The sequence below is a fragment of the Aptenodytes patagonicus genome, chromosome 15, assembly GCF_965638725.1.
Source record: "Aptenodytes patagonicus chromosome 15, bAptPat1.pri.cur, whole genome shotgun sequence".
NCBI lineage: Eukaryota > Metazoa > Chordata > Aves > Sphenisciformes > Spheniscidae > Aptenodytes > Aptenodytes patagonicus.
The window spans coordinates 325,480-343,570 of NC_134963.1; the positions used below are offsets into that span (position 1 = coordinate 325,480).

The 18,091-nt window shown below is 45.2% G+C and overlaps 2 protein-coding genes across 4 annotated transcripts in view; both read left to right on the forward strand.

Moving 5' to 3' along the window:
* The window catches only part of LOC143167367 (septin-2), a 40,172-nt gene extending 35,495 nt beyond the window's left edge, over window positions 1–4,677 (forward strand). For 2 of the 3 annotated variants that reach the window (XM_076352737.1, XM_076352736.1), the window contains exon 13: window positions 3,880–4,677. The gene's annotated coding sequence lies outside the window, so the exon portion shown is untranslated. The remainder of the gene's footprint in view (window positions 1–3,879) is intronic. The other variant, XM_076352738.1, reaches the window with a different exon arrangement.
* A 2,304-nt stretch (window positions 4,678–6,981) lies between these two features.
* Window positions 6,982–18,091, forward strand: part of SEPTIN5 (septin 5) — a 47,925-nt gene continuing 36,815 nt past the window's right edge. Inside the window, exons 1-2 of the mRNA XM_076352733.1 lie at window positions 6,982–7,155; window positions 7,289–7,299. Coding sequence (XP_076208848.1) covers window positions 7,113–7,155; window positions 7,289–7,299 — 54 coding nt within the window. The 5' untranslated portion in view covers window positions 6,982–7,112. The remainder of the gene's footprint in view (window positions 7,156–7,288; window positions 7,300–18,091) is intronic.

The following is an 18,091-nucleotide window of genomic DNA, read 5'->3' on the forward strand; positions in this document are numbered from 1 at the left end:
GCTCATGATTTCCACAAGTATTTTAAAGCCTCCTGAGCTCACTAACACTGTTCCCATTCTTGATAAGAACAGTACTAAAGGAACGAAACAGCTAGTTCTTTCTACCAATGAATTGACATAATTTGACAGAACAACACAAAGCATTGTCATAGCAACCAGCCTTCTAAAACGATGCTGCTGAATGCTGAATTGATCTGATGAGAAATGTCATTTGAGGAAGTAAAGATCGTGTTGTAGTTTTTGGCAGCTGAAATTGAGAGCCTAGAGAATGTGAAGCTTGGGCAAATTTGTAGCATTTGGAACAACTGCATGGCACTGCCAGTGGATGTTTCTCTGGCTAGAAACTAGACTAGAAGAGCGCTATCATTCTCCAGCTCTTTTCAGCTCTTCTAACTGTGGAGTTGTTCAGCAAACCCTGCACTGATGGGCTAGCACAAGTTTTTGTTTCCCTTGGAGGGTAGACTTCTAGTAGAAACTGTTGTTTTTCCTCTGCTACTGTACAACTGAAGTGCTGAACTTGTGTGGCTCCATAGGACCTTGAAGTTAACTTGTATAGAAAGGTCTTAGCAGGATCCTCAAGAGCTACCTTGTAGCTGGTGCCCACCTGCCCTTGTATATAATGTGCAGAGAGCCAGATGACAGAGTTGTGTTATGGCTTTTAATCCTTGATGTATAGAACAATAACTCTTTCATTTGAGTTTGTTAATCTAAAAACAGTATCTTGCATCTCCCTGTTAGTCCATACTGCTCTCAGTTGGTGAAAGTCATGTTCCTGGATTGTAAGTAGGACATAATCAAAAGACGATGTTGTACTTGGATTGTGACCTTGGCTGTTCCATAGCATCTCTGTCCGTGGTCTTTGACAGAAAGTAAGTTGTGCGACTCTTCCCAATAGGAAAAAGGTAGCACTTTGTTAAAATTGTAGTCTTCAAAGCGTTGTACAGAAAAAATATGATTCATTAATATGATACGTAAGTCTGAAGTATTGGTCAAGTGTGTAAACATCCTGTACCTAAATATTGTCTGTCTTCTGGCTCTTAAAGAATCTTGCTTGGATTTTTATCTGTCTGCATTTTCTGTATGCAAAATTTCCAGGAGTTTGTCAGGACCTATTTCTATGAGGAAAATTCTCTCCTAGAAATAGCGGTGTATCATTTCTAACATTGTAGGATTTATGCATCTTGGAAAGCACATTCCCACTGAGACCAATTTCCAGAACTGCTGTGCTTGTAGAGAGGAGGGAGAAATGGTCCCTCCACCTCCCAAAAACCAAAACACTCTACTTTGCAGACTTCAGAGCTTTCCAAGGAATGACACAATGTTTGCAAAACATAAAATGAAAAAGATTGAAACACCCAATAGCAAGTTTTTCTGATACTTTCACGTAATTGCCCAAACTGTATCTCAGTAAATTTTGTCAGTAAATAGATAAATGCAGATTGGTTCAATTTTTGCCAAGTGATCCCAGAGAATATGAAAAAGAGAGAATATAAAATTCCTAATGGGTCACTGCAGAAATCTTGTTTTGTGGGGAGATGTCAGGGGTGAGTGGAAATATATTTATTTGCTTTTCAGTAATGTGTCGATGCCTTGGTAAATATGAAGTCCACAGTGCAGTGGCTACAGTGGCATTCTCAATTCTTGTGAATATGTGCAGTGGCATCTTGCACTCTGCCTCTGAGAGGCTTGATTACGCAGGTATGACACAATTGACATATTCCACCTCTTCCTGTATCTCAGTGACATACAGCTGCATCCAGTACAGCTGTTGGATGCATATGGGATGCAGGGGGTGAGGGGAGGTGCTTGCTGCCAGAATTTCTCGGGCATTAGCGGGCCTGAGGAGTGGAGTACACAGACCTACCAAGCCTGTGCCAAAGCCTGACGTGGTATCACGGGGGACCTGTAAATGCTTCAGGCTACCTTTTGCTAAATAAACATTTTCAGAGGAACATTTCTTATAGTTCTAGACCTGGGAGCCTGGTATCTATATGTGACTCAGTGGATGTTAACCCATATTAAGCATATTAAATTAACTGATAAACATTGGAAAGCAGTTCAAAGGCCAGTTTTGTAACTTAGCAAACGTCGTCAGCCAAGTATATTACTGTGGGGAAGTATGAGGTGTTGCTACAGACTAGCAAAAGGAAAGGGAACAAACTTGAAGCAGTGAAGTCAACAGAGGATGACTGAAATATCAGAAACCCAAAATATTAGGAGTGTGAGTGGCAAAATGAATAAAAACTAGCTAACAACAGGACATTGGTGCACCCAATACTCATTCTTTTTGGAAAGATGCCATTTCTCAAAGTTCTTACTAATGATTGGACACTCAAAGGGCTGTAGCTACAACATAAAATGGATGCTATTTGAAGAAAAAGAATTTAGGTCAGTGAGAAAATATAACTGCTTATAAAACAAATTTCTCTTATTAGGAATTCAGAAGTGTACATGGAGAGATATCAAGTTGCCCTGCATTGTAGTGGTTTTCTTGGAAGCAGCTGAGGGGGAGGCAAACCCATTCCTTCCCAAGGCTTTTGAAACCTTTACAAATGCAGGATTCTGAGTTGTCTTGACCATGTGCATCAGGGTGCAGGTGTATGTAGTGCTAGTTATGCTCCTTACTGAGCAAGTTTTGTTTTAATGGCATACTGGAGAAAAGGTATCATCTTTCTTAAATAATGGTATGAATTCACGTTGCAGATGGAGGCATTTATTAAAGCTATGTATTGGTGAAAGGAGTATGGGGGACTGTAAGGTTAGTCTAATAAAACTGGAGATGAAATTTCTGAAGAATGATATCAACCTAATGTATCATAAAATATTGTCTCATAAGGACATTAGGAAGAAAGAGCAGTGAAATGAATCCACACTGAAAATGCACAAACACACTTTGCCCAAGTATGTTCTAGGAGCATATAAAATGTGGATATTGTGTTGCTAATGCTGGTAACATCAGTGCACAGCTGTGCTTATAACCTGAGCCTTCATGTTTATTGGAAATTCCAGTCTTTTTGTGAGTCTGAAACATCAGTTACGGTTTCCTCTTGAGGTATCTTCTGTAACAGATTAGTTAGGCAGGCAATGGTAGAAATTTAGTTTCTCTTTCATACTTGAAGTAGCAGTGTAGCACAACAGGTTAATTTTGAATTTGAATATTGAATTTTTGGGACTGGAGAATTTGAGGTGTCTCCAGAGTTCCAAATCTGACACAGCTTCTTAAGCAGGGCCCATTTTCCAGGGAAAGCTGGAATTCTGCTTTCTTTGTAGCAGCCTTTTTGATTGGCAAGTAGCTATAGAGACATCCAAAACTGGTAGGTAGTTTTGAAATTACAGACCAGTATCCCTTCTTTCAGCCATATGAATACTGTTGTATCAATGCTTGAAAAAAATCTGTTTGCTTTCCTGTTTTACCTAAGCAGTGTCGTAAGAGTTGTTTGTGCATGACCTCAAACTTGCTGTTTACTTTTAGCCCTGTTTAGATAAGTGGTTCTCGTTTTCCTCACCAGAAGTAATGCTTCATATAACAGGCTGACTGAGGTTGGTTTCTTGTGTGCATTACTGTTGAGATAAGCTGTAACGCAGTTCTTGCATTCTTGCAGACGGAGGGGAGTGTGGGTGCTTAAGAAAGTATGTAACTAAAAATAGATTCTCATTTATGTGCTCTTATTAGACATTTGTGATAAATATTTGGGGCCAAACTGCATCTGACTCAGCTGATCTGGTTCTAACGCAGGTCCCTGTGATGCAGTAACCGAAATGCCCTGTTCCCTGGATTACGCTGCTTTGCTCGGAGGGGCTCAGACTGCCCCAAACATTCTGACAGTGCTGATGAGTTTGTCCTTTCTAATGCTCTTTGTTTTCCACTTTTGTTCGCAGCAGTATACAGTTCTCCAAGTGGATGGGTGCTCTGTTTTCTTTGACCCAATGGTAACGTTCAAATGCAAAAGCTGGATGCCGCAGATCAAGACCTGCATTAAAACAAACACAAAGTCTGAAGATGGTGTTGTGAAATGGCTTGTTTTATATATTCAATGTTAATCAAGTTATATTGTATCTTTTTTGATTCTTTTTGTAACACTGTCTTCATACTTATAAATGTGGTTTTATTATCCTTCCTATACCCTTTTATACCAAAACTGATAGAGTATACTGTTTGGACTAGTCATTGTGATGGGTTTAAGGAGTTAATCGTGTATCTGCTAGGTTATTCTGAACAGTTTCGTGATTAATACTAAAAGACTTTGTGGCCTGTTTACAGTAAACATATGTGTGTTTGCACAGTATCATAACTTTCACTTGCCATTTTAAGTCACTGTGTATTGTATCAGTTTTTCGTAACTTTCTCTGTGCTTTGGTTACTTTTGAAGCGTCATCTCTGGTGATTTATATTTGTGTGATGTATGAGAAAATGTACAAAACACTGATTCACCAGTGATGCAAAGAAGCTGACTTTTCTAAATCACCGTGCCTTAACATACCATAAACACTATGCATGCCAACAACTTCTGTGGATGCCTCTGAGGATTTGTCTTCAGGTCTCAATTATTGATTGCCAGAATTTCTGTCACAGGCATTTTTATCTGTCAGCTGAGCGATGGCATGTACTGAACTTTTTATATACCATAACACTAATTTTCATTGAAGTTTTGTAATAAACTGTACGAATGTGGAAAATGTTGAATTTAGGGGTGGTTTTTGTGGGTTGGTTTTTTTTTTGATTTTGGCTTTTTTAAGCTAATCTATGAAATGTAATGGTGTCGTGTACAGTGCATATTCAAAGGAATTGTGATATTTACCCTGGGGAATGAAGGTGTTTTCTAGAATTTGTCTACATACAAACTGCTTTGATTTCATTTCAAAACAACTTTAAAAGTGTTTTAACTGGAAGTTAGGTAGCAAGACTTTGCATCCACTTTTTTTTTCTTCAAAGTTCATTAGGCACCTACTGACATCCTTTAGGTGTGTAAATACCTTGGAAAATCTGATCGCACACCTTAGTTTATAAATTCGTGAATGTTGCTATTTCCTTTGTCATTACTGAGTCTGTAGCTCTCTTCTGCATGCTTTTGTAGTCTTGCGTGTATTATATATGCATAAGCGTAAATTATTTTGCAAATACGGGATTGAGACACCTTGTCTTCTGTACTAAATTGGGGTGTCTTTTATGTAATGATTAGCTCTAATTTTGCTGTCTAGCAATGAGTGTTTAATCAGGATAGGATTAACAAATTACTTGCATCACAGGGATGCATATTTGGCTTGTGTTTGGAGTTGAACTGCTTACAATGGACATTACATTGTTATCTCAGTGGCTGCTATAACGAATTTGAAAGAAGGGAGTGTCAGATTTGTGTTCGTAGAAAGTCTCTTCAGGTTTTCTGAAGATTTGAATTGTAAGCACGTCTGTCAAGAGGGCCAAGGTGAGAGATTTAACGGTAAACACTTGCTCATGAATTGTGTGCCATTGCGTGCACCTTTCTTGTTTTTCTTCCAGAATTTTGCATCATATTTTACAACCTTCTTAAAATGATATGCTGTCCATTTGTGCTTCTGAAAGGCAGAACAGCCACACCCCTCCTGAGAAACCAAGACTTTAGTTGCATAGAGTAGTTACATACTCGATTAGCTCTCTGAACAAAGGTAACATGAAAGGTTCATCTTTCAAAGCAAACTAGGACAATGGGGAAGCAGGCTTTCAAAAGCATCTAATCTTTAATTTTATTAAAAACGGAGCTCCCCCCCCCCTACTTTTCAAAGCCAGGCACCTAAAGTGACTGTTGCAATTCTTGTGTGTGAAGCCTCAGTGAACAGACTTTCACTAGCGGATACTGATCATTGATTGATAGAGTCTGCCTCCTTCTGGCTTCTTTTTTTTAGCCATTGATTCAAACCATCAGGAAAAAAAAATAAATCAGGTGATTGTCAGCATATTTGCTTGTTTTCAAATGCTAAAAGTGAACTCGGCATGAGTTAATGGGTTTTTAAAACATACATGCCTGGGATTGCCAACCTCTGGTCTTGGAAGTGTCTCCTTGTTTTGATATGAGGAGTGTTTTGAATGAGAAGGTGGAAGAAATGGCAAGATAAATGCTGTGATGACTACAAGGATTTGAAAAGTTAGGACTGTGGTATCAGTGTAATTTTTTTGTTCTGAAGTAGGGGAGTGTCCTTGCACTTGTGCAGCTATCACCATGCCAAGCTTATCCTGTCCTGTATTCAGGAGAGTTTCAAGTCTGATTATTTACGTGTCCTTGAACTGTGGAAGACATGACCCCTTCCTGCAGCTGTGGAAGTCAGGGCAAGGACCTGGGTGTCCTGAGGCTCCACATCCCCCTCTCCTTGCTCCTTTACTGTTCAGGTGAGGTTCCTATGAGCTGTTCTTAAATCATGTGTTACTGCTGCCTTTGGAGTGTTTAAAATTCATTTGACTTCTCTTCTGCCTTTCCTTAAAAAGTTGCACTGACAGCTTTTACCCAAAATAACTTTCCATATCACCTCTTTAAAATGTTTTAATGGAAACAGAGCACGCATTCCCCCTTTGCACAGTACAGCTGCAGTATGATTCAGGACTTCCCACTGTATTTTGAGATGCTAAATCTGGAAACGCACTTCCTATTTATTCCATTTGTGTTTATTTTTTTAAATGGTGTATTCCTTCTCTCCCTTTGAGAGTAGGGAGTGCTTCCTAATGTCGTGTTTAAGCCTTCAGCTAGGTGTACGCGGGCATGATTCCGGGTGGTTTCGGGGAATTGTTCGTGTGCGTGAAACGGGCCCTGGCTGCGTTTGCCAGCCGGTGGCGGAGGCGCTGCTCGGGTGCTTCGGCCGGTGAGCGATGCGCTCGCGCGGGGGTCAGCCTTCCAGCCCCCGCGCCCGGCTGTCACACGGAGGGCGGCGGGGGCGGGGCGGGGCCGGGCGGGGCGGGCTCCCGGGATTGGCCGCCCGGGGCCGGCCCCGGCCCCTCCGCGGTGGCGCTGGGGCGGCCCCCGCCGCGCGCGCGCACACTCTCACACGCGCTCTCTCACACTCACGCGCACTCACACTCTCCCTCACACGCTCGCACACGCGGCGCTATTGTCGGCTCCCGGGAAGGCCGGGCCGCCGGCGGCACCATGAGCACCGGCATGCGGTACAAGAGCAAGCTGGTCAACCCAGGTGAGGCGGCGGGGACGCGCGGCCGCTCCGCCCCGCGGCCCGGCGCATCCCTCACGCCTCACTCTCTCTTCTTTTCTCTCCCCGCTGCCGGCTCCCGCCGCGGGCGTCCCGCCCTCGTCGATTCGCCCTGCAGAGGAGAAGCAGGTAGGTGAGCTCCCCCGCCACGCGTGGCTCGGAATGGCCGGCTGCAGCCCTGGCCCGGCTCGGTCGGAGCTCTCCGGTGTTGATGCGGCGATGGGGTGGTGTCCTGCTACCTGGGCACGGCGGCGTTTCAGCCCGGGGCTTGGCATGCTGGCCCTTTTTCAGCTGGATTCGTCTGGGAAATAGGCGGTTTGCCTCCTTCATCTCGCTGGGTCTTGGGTTGGGTTTCTCTTTTTTCCGGTGCCTTTGGGTGTGTCGAGTAGGTTCGGACAGAGAAAGGCGGCGCAGGGACTGGCAATAGGCATTTCAGTATTAGGAGCACGTCTCCCCATCACGCTCCCTTCCCTCTGCAGCACAGATGCGCAGGCACAGACCCAGCCCTGCCACTCGCCACTCCTTGTCGGTGTAGCAGATCACCACCTCACAGGCCGCCAGGATTTGGGCGTTAGGGAACATCTGTTTTGCTTTGCAAAGCAAATAGCTATTTTGAGACATGCCTTTGAGTCCTGGAGAGAGAGGGGGGTGATGCAATCAGATGACATCGATAGGTTTTTTTTTTTATTCACTATTTGGTATTTGGAGGGATTTAGGGTGTTTGACAGGAAGAGGAATCCATCTCTGAGCTTGAATGCCTAGGTAAGGGGTTATCAGCAGTCTCATGTGTTCCTTAGCACCCATCATCATGATGTAGGCGACATCTGCTGTATATGGAACAGCTTTTCTGTCTCACAAAGGTAGGGATGAAGGCGATGGTTAACACAGCAGGGCAGTGCAATGGGTCCCTGCACCAGGAAGAAGTCCACCCATTCCCAGCTTGGCTTGCACTTGCCTTTGGGTCTGGTCTTTCTCTGAGGCACTAATTCTATATGCAGCAAATACCTTACCTGCCAAGACAGTGGTACTGCACAGCCTTTCTGGACCACGGAAAAGCAAACTAGCCTTGTAGCGGCTTGGGCATTCACTTGGCTACTGCAGGAGATGGTGTTTCCCTATATAATGCAGAGTCGGGCACTGTGAAAAGACACCTGTGCATTTTTGTGAGCTGCTGATTGCAGTGATGAGAGGAACAAAGTAAATTCAGGGGTAATAGGATAATGGGGTCATCAGGTGTGTTTTTCCCAAGCTACTTAGAGTTTTGCTAGTATTTTGTAGTTATTTGTGAGTATTGCCGTTAATTCTTGTTTTCTTTCTGGAGGGAAACAATCCAGAACATGTTCTGAAATTGCAGAAAATTTGGTGTAAGCTGTGAACTTGAGAGGAGCTTTGACCCCCTAAAATGTACTGTTCTTTAGTTCATTTGTTTTTAAATAAAGAGGGAAGCAGGTTATGTATAAGGCTCCTTTCTGCTCATTCCCCAGGGGAAGAAGCGAGGTAGAGATCAGAGTAGTCTGTTGTAGATATTATCATAATTCCTGAAGGCCCTTCTCACACTGCATAGGCAAGAGGAGGCTGGAGTCTGTATCCCGAAGAGTTCGTGTCTGCAGGAGAGTGTAGTGTTCTGCTGGGGCAAAGGAGGTCTTTCCTCAAATGCGTAGGGGGGTGTGTGTGTATCCATGTATCTGATGCTGAGAGTGTAGAGTGGCTCTTGCATGACAGAGCGCAGTTCATTATGAATTTGTGCCAGCCATGTTACTTGTGAACGGTGGAGGGAAACCAAGCTGTGAATGCAAAGTAATCTGTTACAATTAAAGTGAACATACAAAACCACAAACGATCTTTATTTAGCGTCCTTTGAGAGCAGGGATTTTCTTCCTGTGCCGCCTTGTTCCAATCCACTCGCATCTGGCAGCAGGTAACAATTTAAAAGGTTTACTAAAGCTGTGATTCTTGCCTGAACCAATCTTTCAAAATTTATTATAAAAGCTACTTTTTATAAATAGTTGGGAAATGAAGTGAGCTTCTGAGAGGGCAGTACAATACATTGCATGTAAGTAGGGTAGCCTTCAGTAAAATCTTAATAATATTAATGACTTGCCGAGTCCAAAAAATGGAACAATGTGGTGTCAAAGAATGTGTCTTCATCTTGCCTCATAGCGTAGTCAGGGCTGATGCATTGCCTGGGTCCAGGGGACTCCGATTTGCATGTTGGACTCCTAATTGCTACCATTTATGAAGAGAAAATAAGGGTAGATCCCCCGTCTCTCTGATTTCCAAGGAATGACCTCTTACTTGGTGTATTTGGCACTGAACTTACGTCATTAAAGTCGGTGCAGGTTTGATACTAGTCTCCGTGTGCAGAGCATCCAGCTTTCCAAGGGGTCGTGGTTTAAGACCCTGGACTGTGGGGAACCAGTTTCTGGTCTGAAGCTCTACAGCAGGTTGCTAGTGAGACCAAGCTCCTCAGTCTCATCATACCTCAGTTCAGCACCTCTCAAAAAGTGATGGTTTCTCTCCTAGCAATTTATATACCGCTGGAGTGCTAAGAGGGATTCTCGTGGTAAAGCTGGGTAGGCAAATGAAGCAATGACTAACGTCCCATGTGCAGAAGAGTAGGCCCCGTGTAAGCGAAACCTAGCAATTTGTCAAAAGAGTATTGACTTGAGAACCAAACAGGGCAAGTGCAGCGGATGGATGCTCTGCCAAAGCCCGAGGTGATGCTGTGGGAGTACAGGTGAAACCTTCCAAATACCTAGTTAAACTGCAGTCTCCTGGCACACTCCCGCAGAACATGCCTGCTAGCTTGTGTGGTTGGTGTGTGTTTGTTTGGGGTGTTATCTTGCCCTGTCGCTGAAGCTGGCTCCTGCTCATTCAAGCCCGTGTCTCTAATGTTCTTTGAAGTCATTGTTTCTTTTTAAATCAGGAGGATGGGAACCTCTCCTTTCCAAGTTGATCTCTCCCTGCCCCATCAACATGCAAAGTTGTTTGGGTGTGGGAGCAGAGACTATCTGGTGGATCCAGTTCTTTCAGTGGGTTTGAAATTACAGGGCTGTGCCTTTTGCATTCAGCTTGGTCTTTTTTTCTACTTCAGCATATTTTGAAGTGGTCTGCTTGTCAGTAAATATATATATGGGGGGGTACTATGTATAGAGAAGATGATGTGCAAAAGGTAGTTTGGCTGGAGGAATGGTTTCGGTGCGATTCTAGGCATTGAGAACTCCTGAAGTCATTGCATTTGTGTCTCAGTTTTAGAGAATCTGGGGTTTCTATCTTAAAAATTTATTTTCAAACTCCTTTGCTTTCTTCTTAGAAAAAAAAGAAAGAAGCAGAGATTTCCATCGTTCCTGGAACAGTAGATATTACAAGAGCAGAGATGTCTTCCATCTAAAATGGCAACTGTGCCAATATAGAGCATCATTTTAAGGTCAACTTTCAACCCTAGCTTCGCCTACCAGAGGGCATTGGCTGATGGAAATCCCCCAATTCCCTGTTAATGTGTGCTGAACTGCTTTCTCCTTTTTTCTACTGTGCATATGGAGAGATAAGCCCAGATGGACTTACAAGAAATGTGTAACTCCCTGAAAAAGCTATGCTCTGCATAGTGCAGAGGTACCCAAGGTATTTCCAGATGATGCCCTTGACACACTGATGACCACTCCACTGCAGGCAGCTGCTGATGACAAAGAGCAGATTAAGAGGAGAAAGGAGTGGAGGAGATTCCTGTGTCTTGAGCTGGTTGAGGATGACCTTGATGTGACCCTCGATTTCTGTGTAGATACCTACGTAGTGAAAATTGATTAGCTGAGTTTTGTGAAATGTGTGATGAAAAGTATCACGTGAGTGACAGGTTCCCTTGTACAGTTGTACAATAAAGACCAGGTCTTTACAGAATCCTCTCAAAGTCTGTGCTGGAGCAGCTTGTAGGATTTATACCTGCATTATATGTTTACAGTATTGCCATCTTTCATCTAACTGTTTTCTGTAAATTAACAGTTCTTGTAATCTCATGACTAGGGGAAAGTTCTTTCTTGTGCCTATGTTTGTGCACAAAAGCATGGAACCTGGAAGGCAAACAGAGTACCACTGACTTTCTTTTTTAATTTGCTCGGAGTTAAACCAATTATTTTATAGTCACAATTCTTTGAGTCATTGGGAGTGGCAATATGGATCTGTGTTCCTGTGCTGTCTGTCGTGCTCTGTATCAGTTCAGACAGGGTGGTTGTGGTGAGGGCTTTTTCCCTAGGAGAAAGCAAAATTATGTTTGCAGCTGGCGAGTGGGATATTTCACCACAGCTGGATAGTCTCTCACTGTGTCATAGATCACCCTGGGTGAGGCTGTTTCTCTTTGACTCCCCATGTTAATGTTTCTTCCAACCTCTGTGTTTTCCAACCCTGGTCTTGCATCCTGGCTACCAAGATGCGCCTGCCAGAAAGGGAGTAGCAAATTAGTCACAGAATCTGGAGGTAAATACTGGAAACACTCTTAAAGCAGCACATCTCTGCTTGTTTTTCTGATGTCCCAGTGTATCTTGGCCAGATGTAGCATAGGAGTGGAAGCTTTTACTTCTCTCTAAAAAGCCTTGTGTGGTTCATTAATTTTTTTTGGCCCATTTCAAAAGACAACGTTGGTCCCTTGCCCTCCAAACTGGGCAAAGGTTCAGTGCTCAGAACAGTGTGTCAGGAGCTGGGTGGGATTGCAGCAGGTCAAGAGGTTCAGCCCTGCCTGTCCTTCTGCTGTGCATCTGTCTAAACAGTCCTACTGCAGGAGCACCCCTGTGTCGCACAGGTGGGCTATTCTGGGCTGGGGAGGGAAGTCCATCCTGGGCACTCTTATCCTCCTCCCCCCCCCCCCCCCCCCCCCCCCCCCCCTGCTTCTTTGTCTGCTTGGCTTCTTGGAAAAGGGCTCTAAAAAGAGGTCAGCACATGGACTGCATGGTGAAACAACTGCTGGAGAGCTGGACACAGAATCGGCCGCCTGCTGCTGCTGCTGTTTCTCTTCAATTACTTATGCTCCAAATGGATAAAATGGTTGTTAGTGCAGGGCACGGGAGAGGTTCAGCCCTCTCAGTGCAAGTAGCAATCTGCAGTTCATGAAAAGGAGAAGTAAGTGTTTCCTGCACAGGGATTTTTGTCCCTTGAATTTCCACAAACTGCTCGGCTACTTGTGTGTGAGTCCAAAATTCTGCTGCTCTTGTGTGAATTGTGCAGGGCTGTTTTGGGCAGGTTAGCCAAATGTGTAAGTGCAACAGATGTTGTGGCCTGATCCTTGCTGATGCTAACAAAGTAAGAGCAACCTTCATTTGACCCCAAAAGATGCTTGTGACACTTGCTTAGCGGCTGGGTTGCAGCCTGCTGGGGTATTACAAAAGGCAGCTCACAATTGCAGAGGTGAAAACATACTGGCTTCACACTGATGCCGTTCTTCATTTCATTGTTCTAGCAATAAATGTAAGGGGGTTATGACAGTTCCCTGCAAAAGTTGAGGAAAGGCAAGTCCAGAGAGAGAAACAGCTGGTGGAGTTCAGCGTCTTCTAGAGCCCATATTGCCCACCCTCAGTTTCAGTCTAAGTTGCTGTTCATTAAATACCCAGTAAAATGGACATCTTGGAAGTCCAGGGGAGATTCCATCTTCAGCCAGCTGGTTGCTTGCTGTGCCAGGCCAGGTTGAGTCCCTGCTGTGTATCTTTAGAGCTTTGCCAAATCAGTTTTAAATGTTCAGTCCAAGGGGTTTCCCTAGCAGTTTTGGGACACTCCACTGCCCACGGTGGTGGCTTCTATAACCATGGTGCAGCTACTGCTCATATGTGCTGAAACCATGCCTGGAGAGCTCTGCTCCATCTTTAATACTTCAAGCACTCCTTGCTGAGATATCTCTTGGCTAAGCCAGGAGGGTTCCTCTTCTGTTGTTTCTCTTCCAGTTCAAGTGGCTTCTGTGTTACTTTTTTCCTGAATAGTAGAGCATGAACTGGAGGGCACCTTCTTTGCTTACCTTCAGAGGTTTCTTGCCTGACCAACACTAAGATTTTGTCCCCTTCTTGCTCAAGGCAGAGATTTCCCTGAGACAGTGAAACCACACAGAATAATCCTCTAATACTCATGAAAAAGACATGTGGCATCTCTAATACATTGTGTGACTTCAGATTTTTGTGAAGCGTATGCAAGTTGTTTCATAGCGTACTGGAATAATTCCCATATGGGCTGGATTTTGTCTGTGTGTGTGCGCGCGTGTGTATGTCTACATTGTGGTTAGCCTCGAAGCGCAGGAAAAAATGTTTGTCTGCTGTTACACATTCCTTTTCTCCCAGAGAATTGTCCCTGGAACTGTGAAGAGGTTTGCAGTCATCTTGTTCCCACAAGGGTGTTCAGGAGCTGGATTTGTGTGTGGTGCATCAGAAAAGCTGGGATCAGATCCCAGAACATGTGCTCCTCATCAGTATGTGTGCTGCTGTTCATCCACGACTTGGTATCCGAGAAACATTGTTTAAAATGAATAGTGGAAGGTGGCACTGAGTGTGCCGAGAGGAAGGGTTTGTATGTGCAGTGCTGCCCGTAGGGTCTGGGCTGCAGAAAGTGAAAGAGATCTTCTGTCACTCCCGACTCAAGTAAAGGTCCTTTCTGTTTTGAGGGCTGAATGGGTTAATAGTCTTAATTCCTTCTCTCTTGTGTGAGTGTATTTCCAGTGCGTTAATTGAAATCTATTATGGCCTGGTAACATTCAGCTCTAGACTGCTGTGCCTTCCCTCAGTCTGTCACTCCCAGCCCCTACCAATGTGGCTGTTACCCCCAGCAGTGTCACAGCAGCCATGTGCTGGAGGTGGCTGGGAGAAGAGCACTGGAGGGCTGCAGGGACTGGCTTGCTGATGAGCAAAGCTTGGCTAAGTGTTGGCCAAGAGCTGAAGAGGAAGTGATACCCTGCATAAGCATCTGCAAGGGTGTGATGGCAAGAAGGGGAGGAGATTTAGTTTCTGGCTTTAGTACAACTGTCCACTCCTGAAGTCAAACGAAAAAAAAAAAAGAGAAGTTGAGGCTGAAGTTCAGCTCTAGAAGAGGCATGTGGCTATGCTGTACAGGGCATCACTGCAAGGATGCTCGAGACGACACAAACCTCTCTGGATGCAGCTGTGCAGCCTTCAGGTTGCATCAGCCTGGTGCCATGCCATGGCAGCGAGGGCTAAGGGAGGCTCAGGGCTAACACTCAGAAGTGCAGCATGCTGGAGGATCTCAGGCTGTGGTTCATGCTAGCTCAGGACTCTCTGGGATGTGAGCCAATGTAGTTGTAAGTCAGTCAGAGGTGGGAAGCCCTTAATACAAGTTAACTCCAGTTTCACTCACCTCTTAAATTTGGGCTGTTTTTCTGCACAGTGGCACTAGCTGACAGCAGTAACAGCCGATGCCAGGACCAAAGTGCTCACCTTGAAGTTAGCCGATGGGGAGAGAGGAGCAGCGTGGTGGCTGACCCGTCCCTGTGTGCCATTCTGGTGGCTGTATTGTGCGACTGCTCAGAGCCAAAAAGCAGGAGATCTGAGGTCCTTCGCTTGCCAGCTTTGTTCAGCTCAGCACTTTGCTCTTCCTGGGAACTTTGGGAGTGCCCTGTTTGTTTTGAAGCTTGTTATCAAGTGTGTCCAGGGTGTGTGTGTGGAGCTGGGATGGCCTGTCTTTGCCTGACGCCACCCGGGACAGCTGGTGCTGTTCTCCTAGAATGACTCCTGACAGGGGGAACAGGGAGCTGGGAGCACAGGCTGAGCAAATAAACTGCAGGATCATGAGTGCTAACTCCTGGAAACTGGCCATGGGGAGCGAGCCCGTCCCACTGACCTCTGGATGTTCTCAGTGCAGAAGCAAGGGAGGGGGAAAAAAGATCCACTCAGCTTGTGGGAAAAGAGGCTTCAAGGGCTTAACATCTTCCTTCTGCTTTCTGTGAGGCAAAGCCCATGGTGGTACAGATGTGGTCTGGGCTCTAGTGACTATGTTTCATTTTTCCTTGTAGAACCCTGGTGCTTGGAGCTGTGTGAACACACAAGAGCACAGGCCAGGCCTTTTACTACTTTAGTTTGTACTGCAATTATTTTTAAGATCACTTCCCAGGCAAGTCACTTCGCTTTCAGCCTTTTATAATGTCTCCTGGCTATTTCCTCAGTGTGGGAACTATTCTAATCCTGCCTGCCGCACTGAGCTCATTCTTGCTCTGATATGTACACACATGAAGTCTCTTTAGATCCTGCAGTCTTACATCCACTTTTATTTTTGAATAAATTACATACTACATTAATTATATATTCAGGTGAAATATGAGTCACAAAGGTATCTGCTATCTGCCTGTCCTACCTACATTGTCCCCTTGGCTGTGCTTTCTTTTTAGTTTAAAGCTCTCCTGAGTCTCTGGATTGGGTATTAAGTGATGTGAAATCCTGGAAATGTAGATAAGCAATATTGGGAATGCCCATCTGGACCAATGGTAATTTCCCTCTGCCCAAGGCCTGCCATAAAAAATGTCAGGGAGGTTTATGGCTTTTAGGATCCTATAGATTCTCAGAGGTTCCTGCTGCTCAGAGGAGCTGGTGCTAGCTGGGATCAGACAGTAATGGAAGAAGCATCCCAGCCTTCAGGAGCTGGTAATTGCCTTGTTTTGTAGGCAGTGGGCTGAATCAAGGCAGCAGCTGTTAAACTCCAAGTGATGCAGCTGGCCTGCAGCAAAGCCTTGCTGCTGTGATTGCACAGTACTGAGATAAGCAAGAGTGTGTCGTCATGACAGCAAGAGAGATGCTGTCTGAGGTGATCTCTCGTTTCCTGGCGGCTGTGCTTACAGTCCCAACTCTGCATAGATGGTTTCTGCAACACAGCTGGAGCAGGGCTCTGGAGCCCTTAGCTGGAGCATGCAGAAGGGAAACTGCTTGTGTCTCACTCCCGAGATTAAAACCTTTGCTGTTCATCTGCTTACTTTAAAGAGCTCTCCTCCCCTTGAAAGGACCCCTTGGCAGAGTGTGTCTTTATAAGGGAAGTGGATATCAGAGAGGACAGTTATTTAGCAGGACTTGGTGCTTTTTCCGGGCAGTTAATCCAAGCACATGCTTGGGAAGGACTCCGCGTCTACTGAGCAGCCAAACGCTCTGGATCTGCTCTAGTCTGCTGGCAGACCTGGGGCTGATGCTTCAGAAGCTCAGACCAGGCCCACAGAGGCGAGCAAGTCAGAGGTATGTTTTCTGTATACACCCCAATACTGTCACATTGATCTGTTTGGGATCCTGGTAACCATCACTGTGCAGCAGGAACGTGTCCTCTTGTCATTTGGATAAGCCTCATCTGCCCTGCCCCACCACACTCAGCTGACACCAGGTTCATGGCGTTTGACTTCACAGCAATTTAAATAAACCAGAAGTGACAACAGCCTGCTGGTCCTTGAACAGAAAGGCTGCATGCCATCTCATAGCTGTGTGATGGCATTATTTTCAGCAGTTCTCATTAATGTCAGTGAAAGCCTTTCTGTTTGAGGTAGTAGGGCCGGTCCTCAGCAGCTGCTTGGAGGCTCTGGCCAGTGCCAGGCGTTTTGCTGCCTTGTTTGAATGGCCAGTGTCATCAGACCATCTCCCTGCTCCTCCCGTGGTCACACTGTCATGGGCAGGTGTCAGTCAATAGCAGAATTGTTCTTTTGGTAAACAACTGATGGTGTTATTGGAGCTGCCCTTCATGTAGCAGCAGCACAGTGTGTGCATGGGGTTGCTAACGAGGGATATCATGGGTCTTGTTAGTCTGAAAGCTTAATGAACCATCTTACGTTTCTTTGCAAAGTGTGTGGATGCTTCTTCACGTGTGCTGTTCCTGTGCTGTGTCTTGCAGTCAGGCATGTTTGGTACTAAAGTGTGTCCCTGCGAGGTAGAGCTCACAGCACAGATGTGGGTGTTTTGGATGACTCAGATCCCATCTATCATGACATTAATGACAGTGGACGTCCAGGAAATGTCTGGGTGAGACCCCTGCTCTTTCTTCCTCAGACACCCTGCGTACGCCCAAGGGCTGAGCTAATTTGTGGCTCCAGTGAATTGGTGTGTATTGGGCACCCAGAGCCTGTCCCCTAGGGGTTTAGGGCTTTCCCTTCATGACAAATAATTATTTTTCTTTCTTATTTTTCAAAAAATAAAATAATTAGGGCATCCACCCACCTCTTGGCTGGCATCCTGCAGTAATATGCCAGCATGTGTTTTCTCCAGTGGAGGAAAGCAGGTCTTGCTTCGTATTTGTAAGACAATGGTTAATAAATGAGCCTGAAAAGAAAACTGATTTCCCCACTTATGGCAAAATTACATCAGGAAAGAGTCACATCAAAATTTCTTAAAGCTGGGCCATGAATTTGGCCTGACGCTGTTGATTTGATCATGTACAGTGCGAATAGTCTGTTCCAGAGGTGTGCAGGTGAGGGAGCATGTTGTGCACATAAAACCAGACCTCCTCCGTCCTTGTCCTGTCCCTCGGCACTGGAGGTTAGAAATGCTCATATTACAGATTTTTCTTTCCCTTCTCATCCCCCTCAGGCTGGAGATAAGAAGGGAAAGACCTTGACTTTGTGTAGTCTGAGGGCATGTGAGGCTACTGTGAGCTGTGGGGGCAAAACCGTGTCTCTGGGTTAAGCTGGTTTTGTTTGGCCTGGGGACTCGGAGGAGGACTGCCGAGTCTGGCTAGCACAATGTGACATTTGGCATGGCTGTGAGGGGATGGCGTTGTTTCTGACAGGCCTGTGAGGGGCAGTGGGCAAGACCCCACAGCAAAACATGCCTAGAGAATAAATCCCAGAAAATAAATCCCAAGAGATTGCTGTTTGGCCTGGCAAGTCAGAGCCCAAGCTGGGAGCCCGAGAAAATCCCTCCCCGTTCTGCATGTGACATTGGTTCTGGGATTTGCTTGGAGATGGTTAGCCTTGGATTCT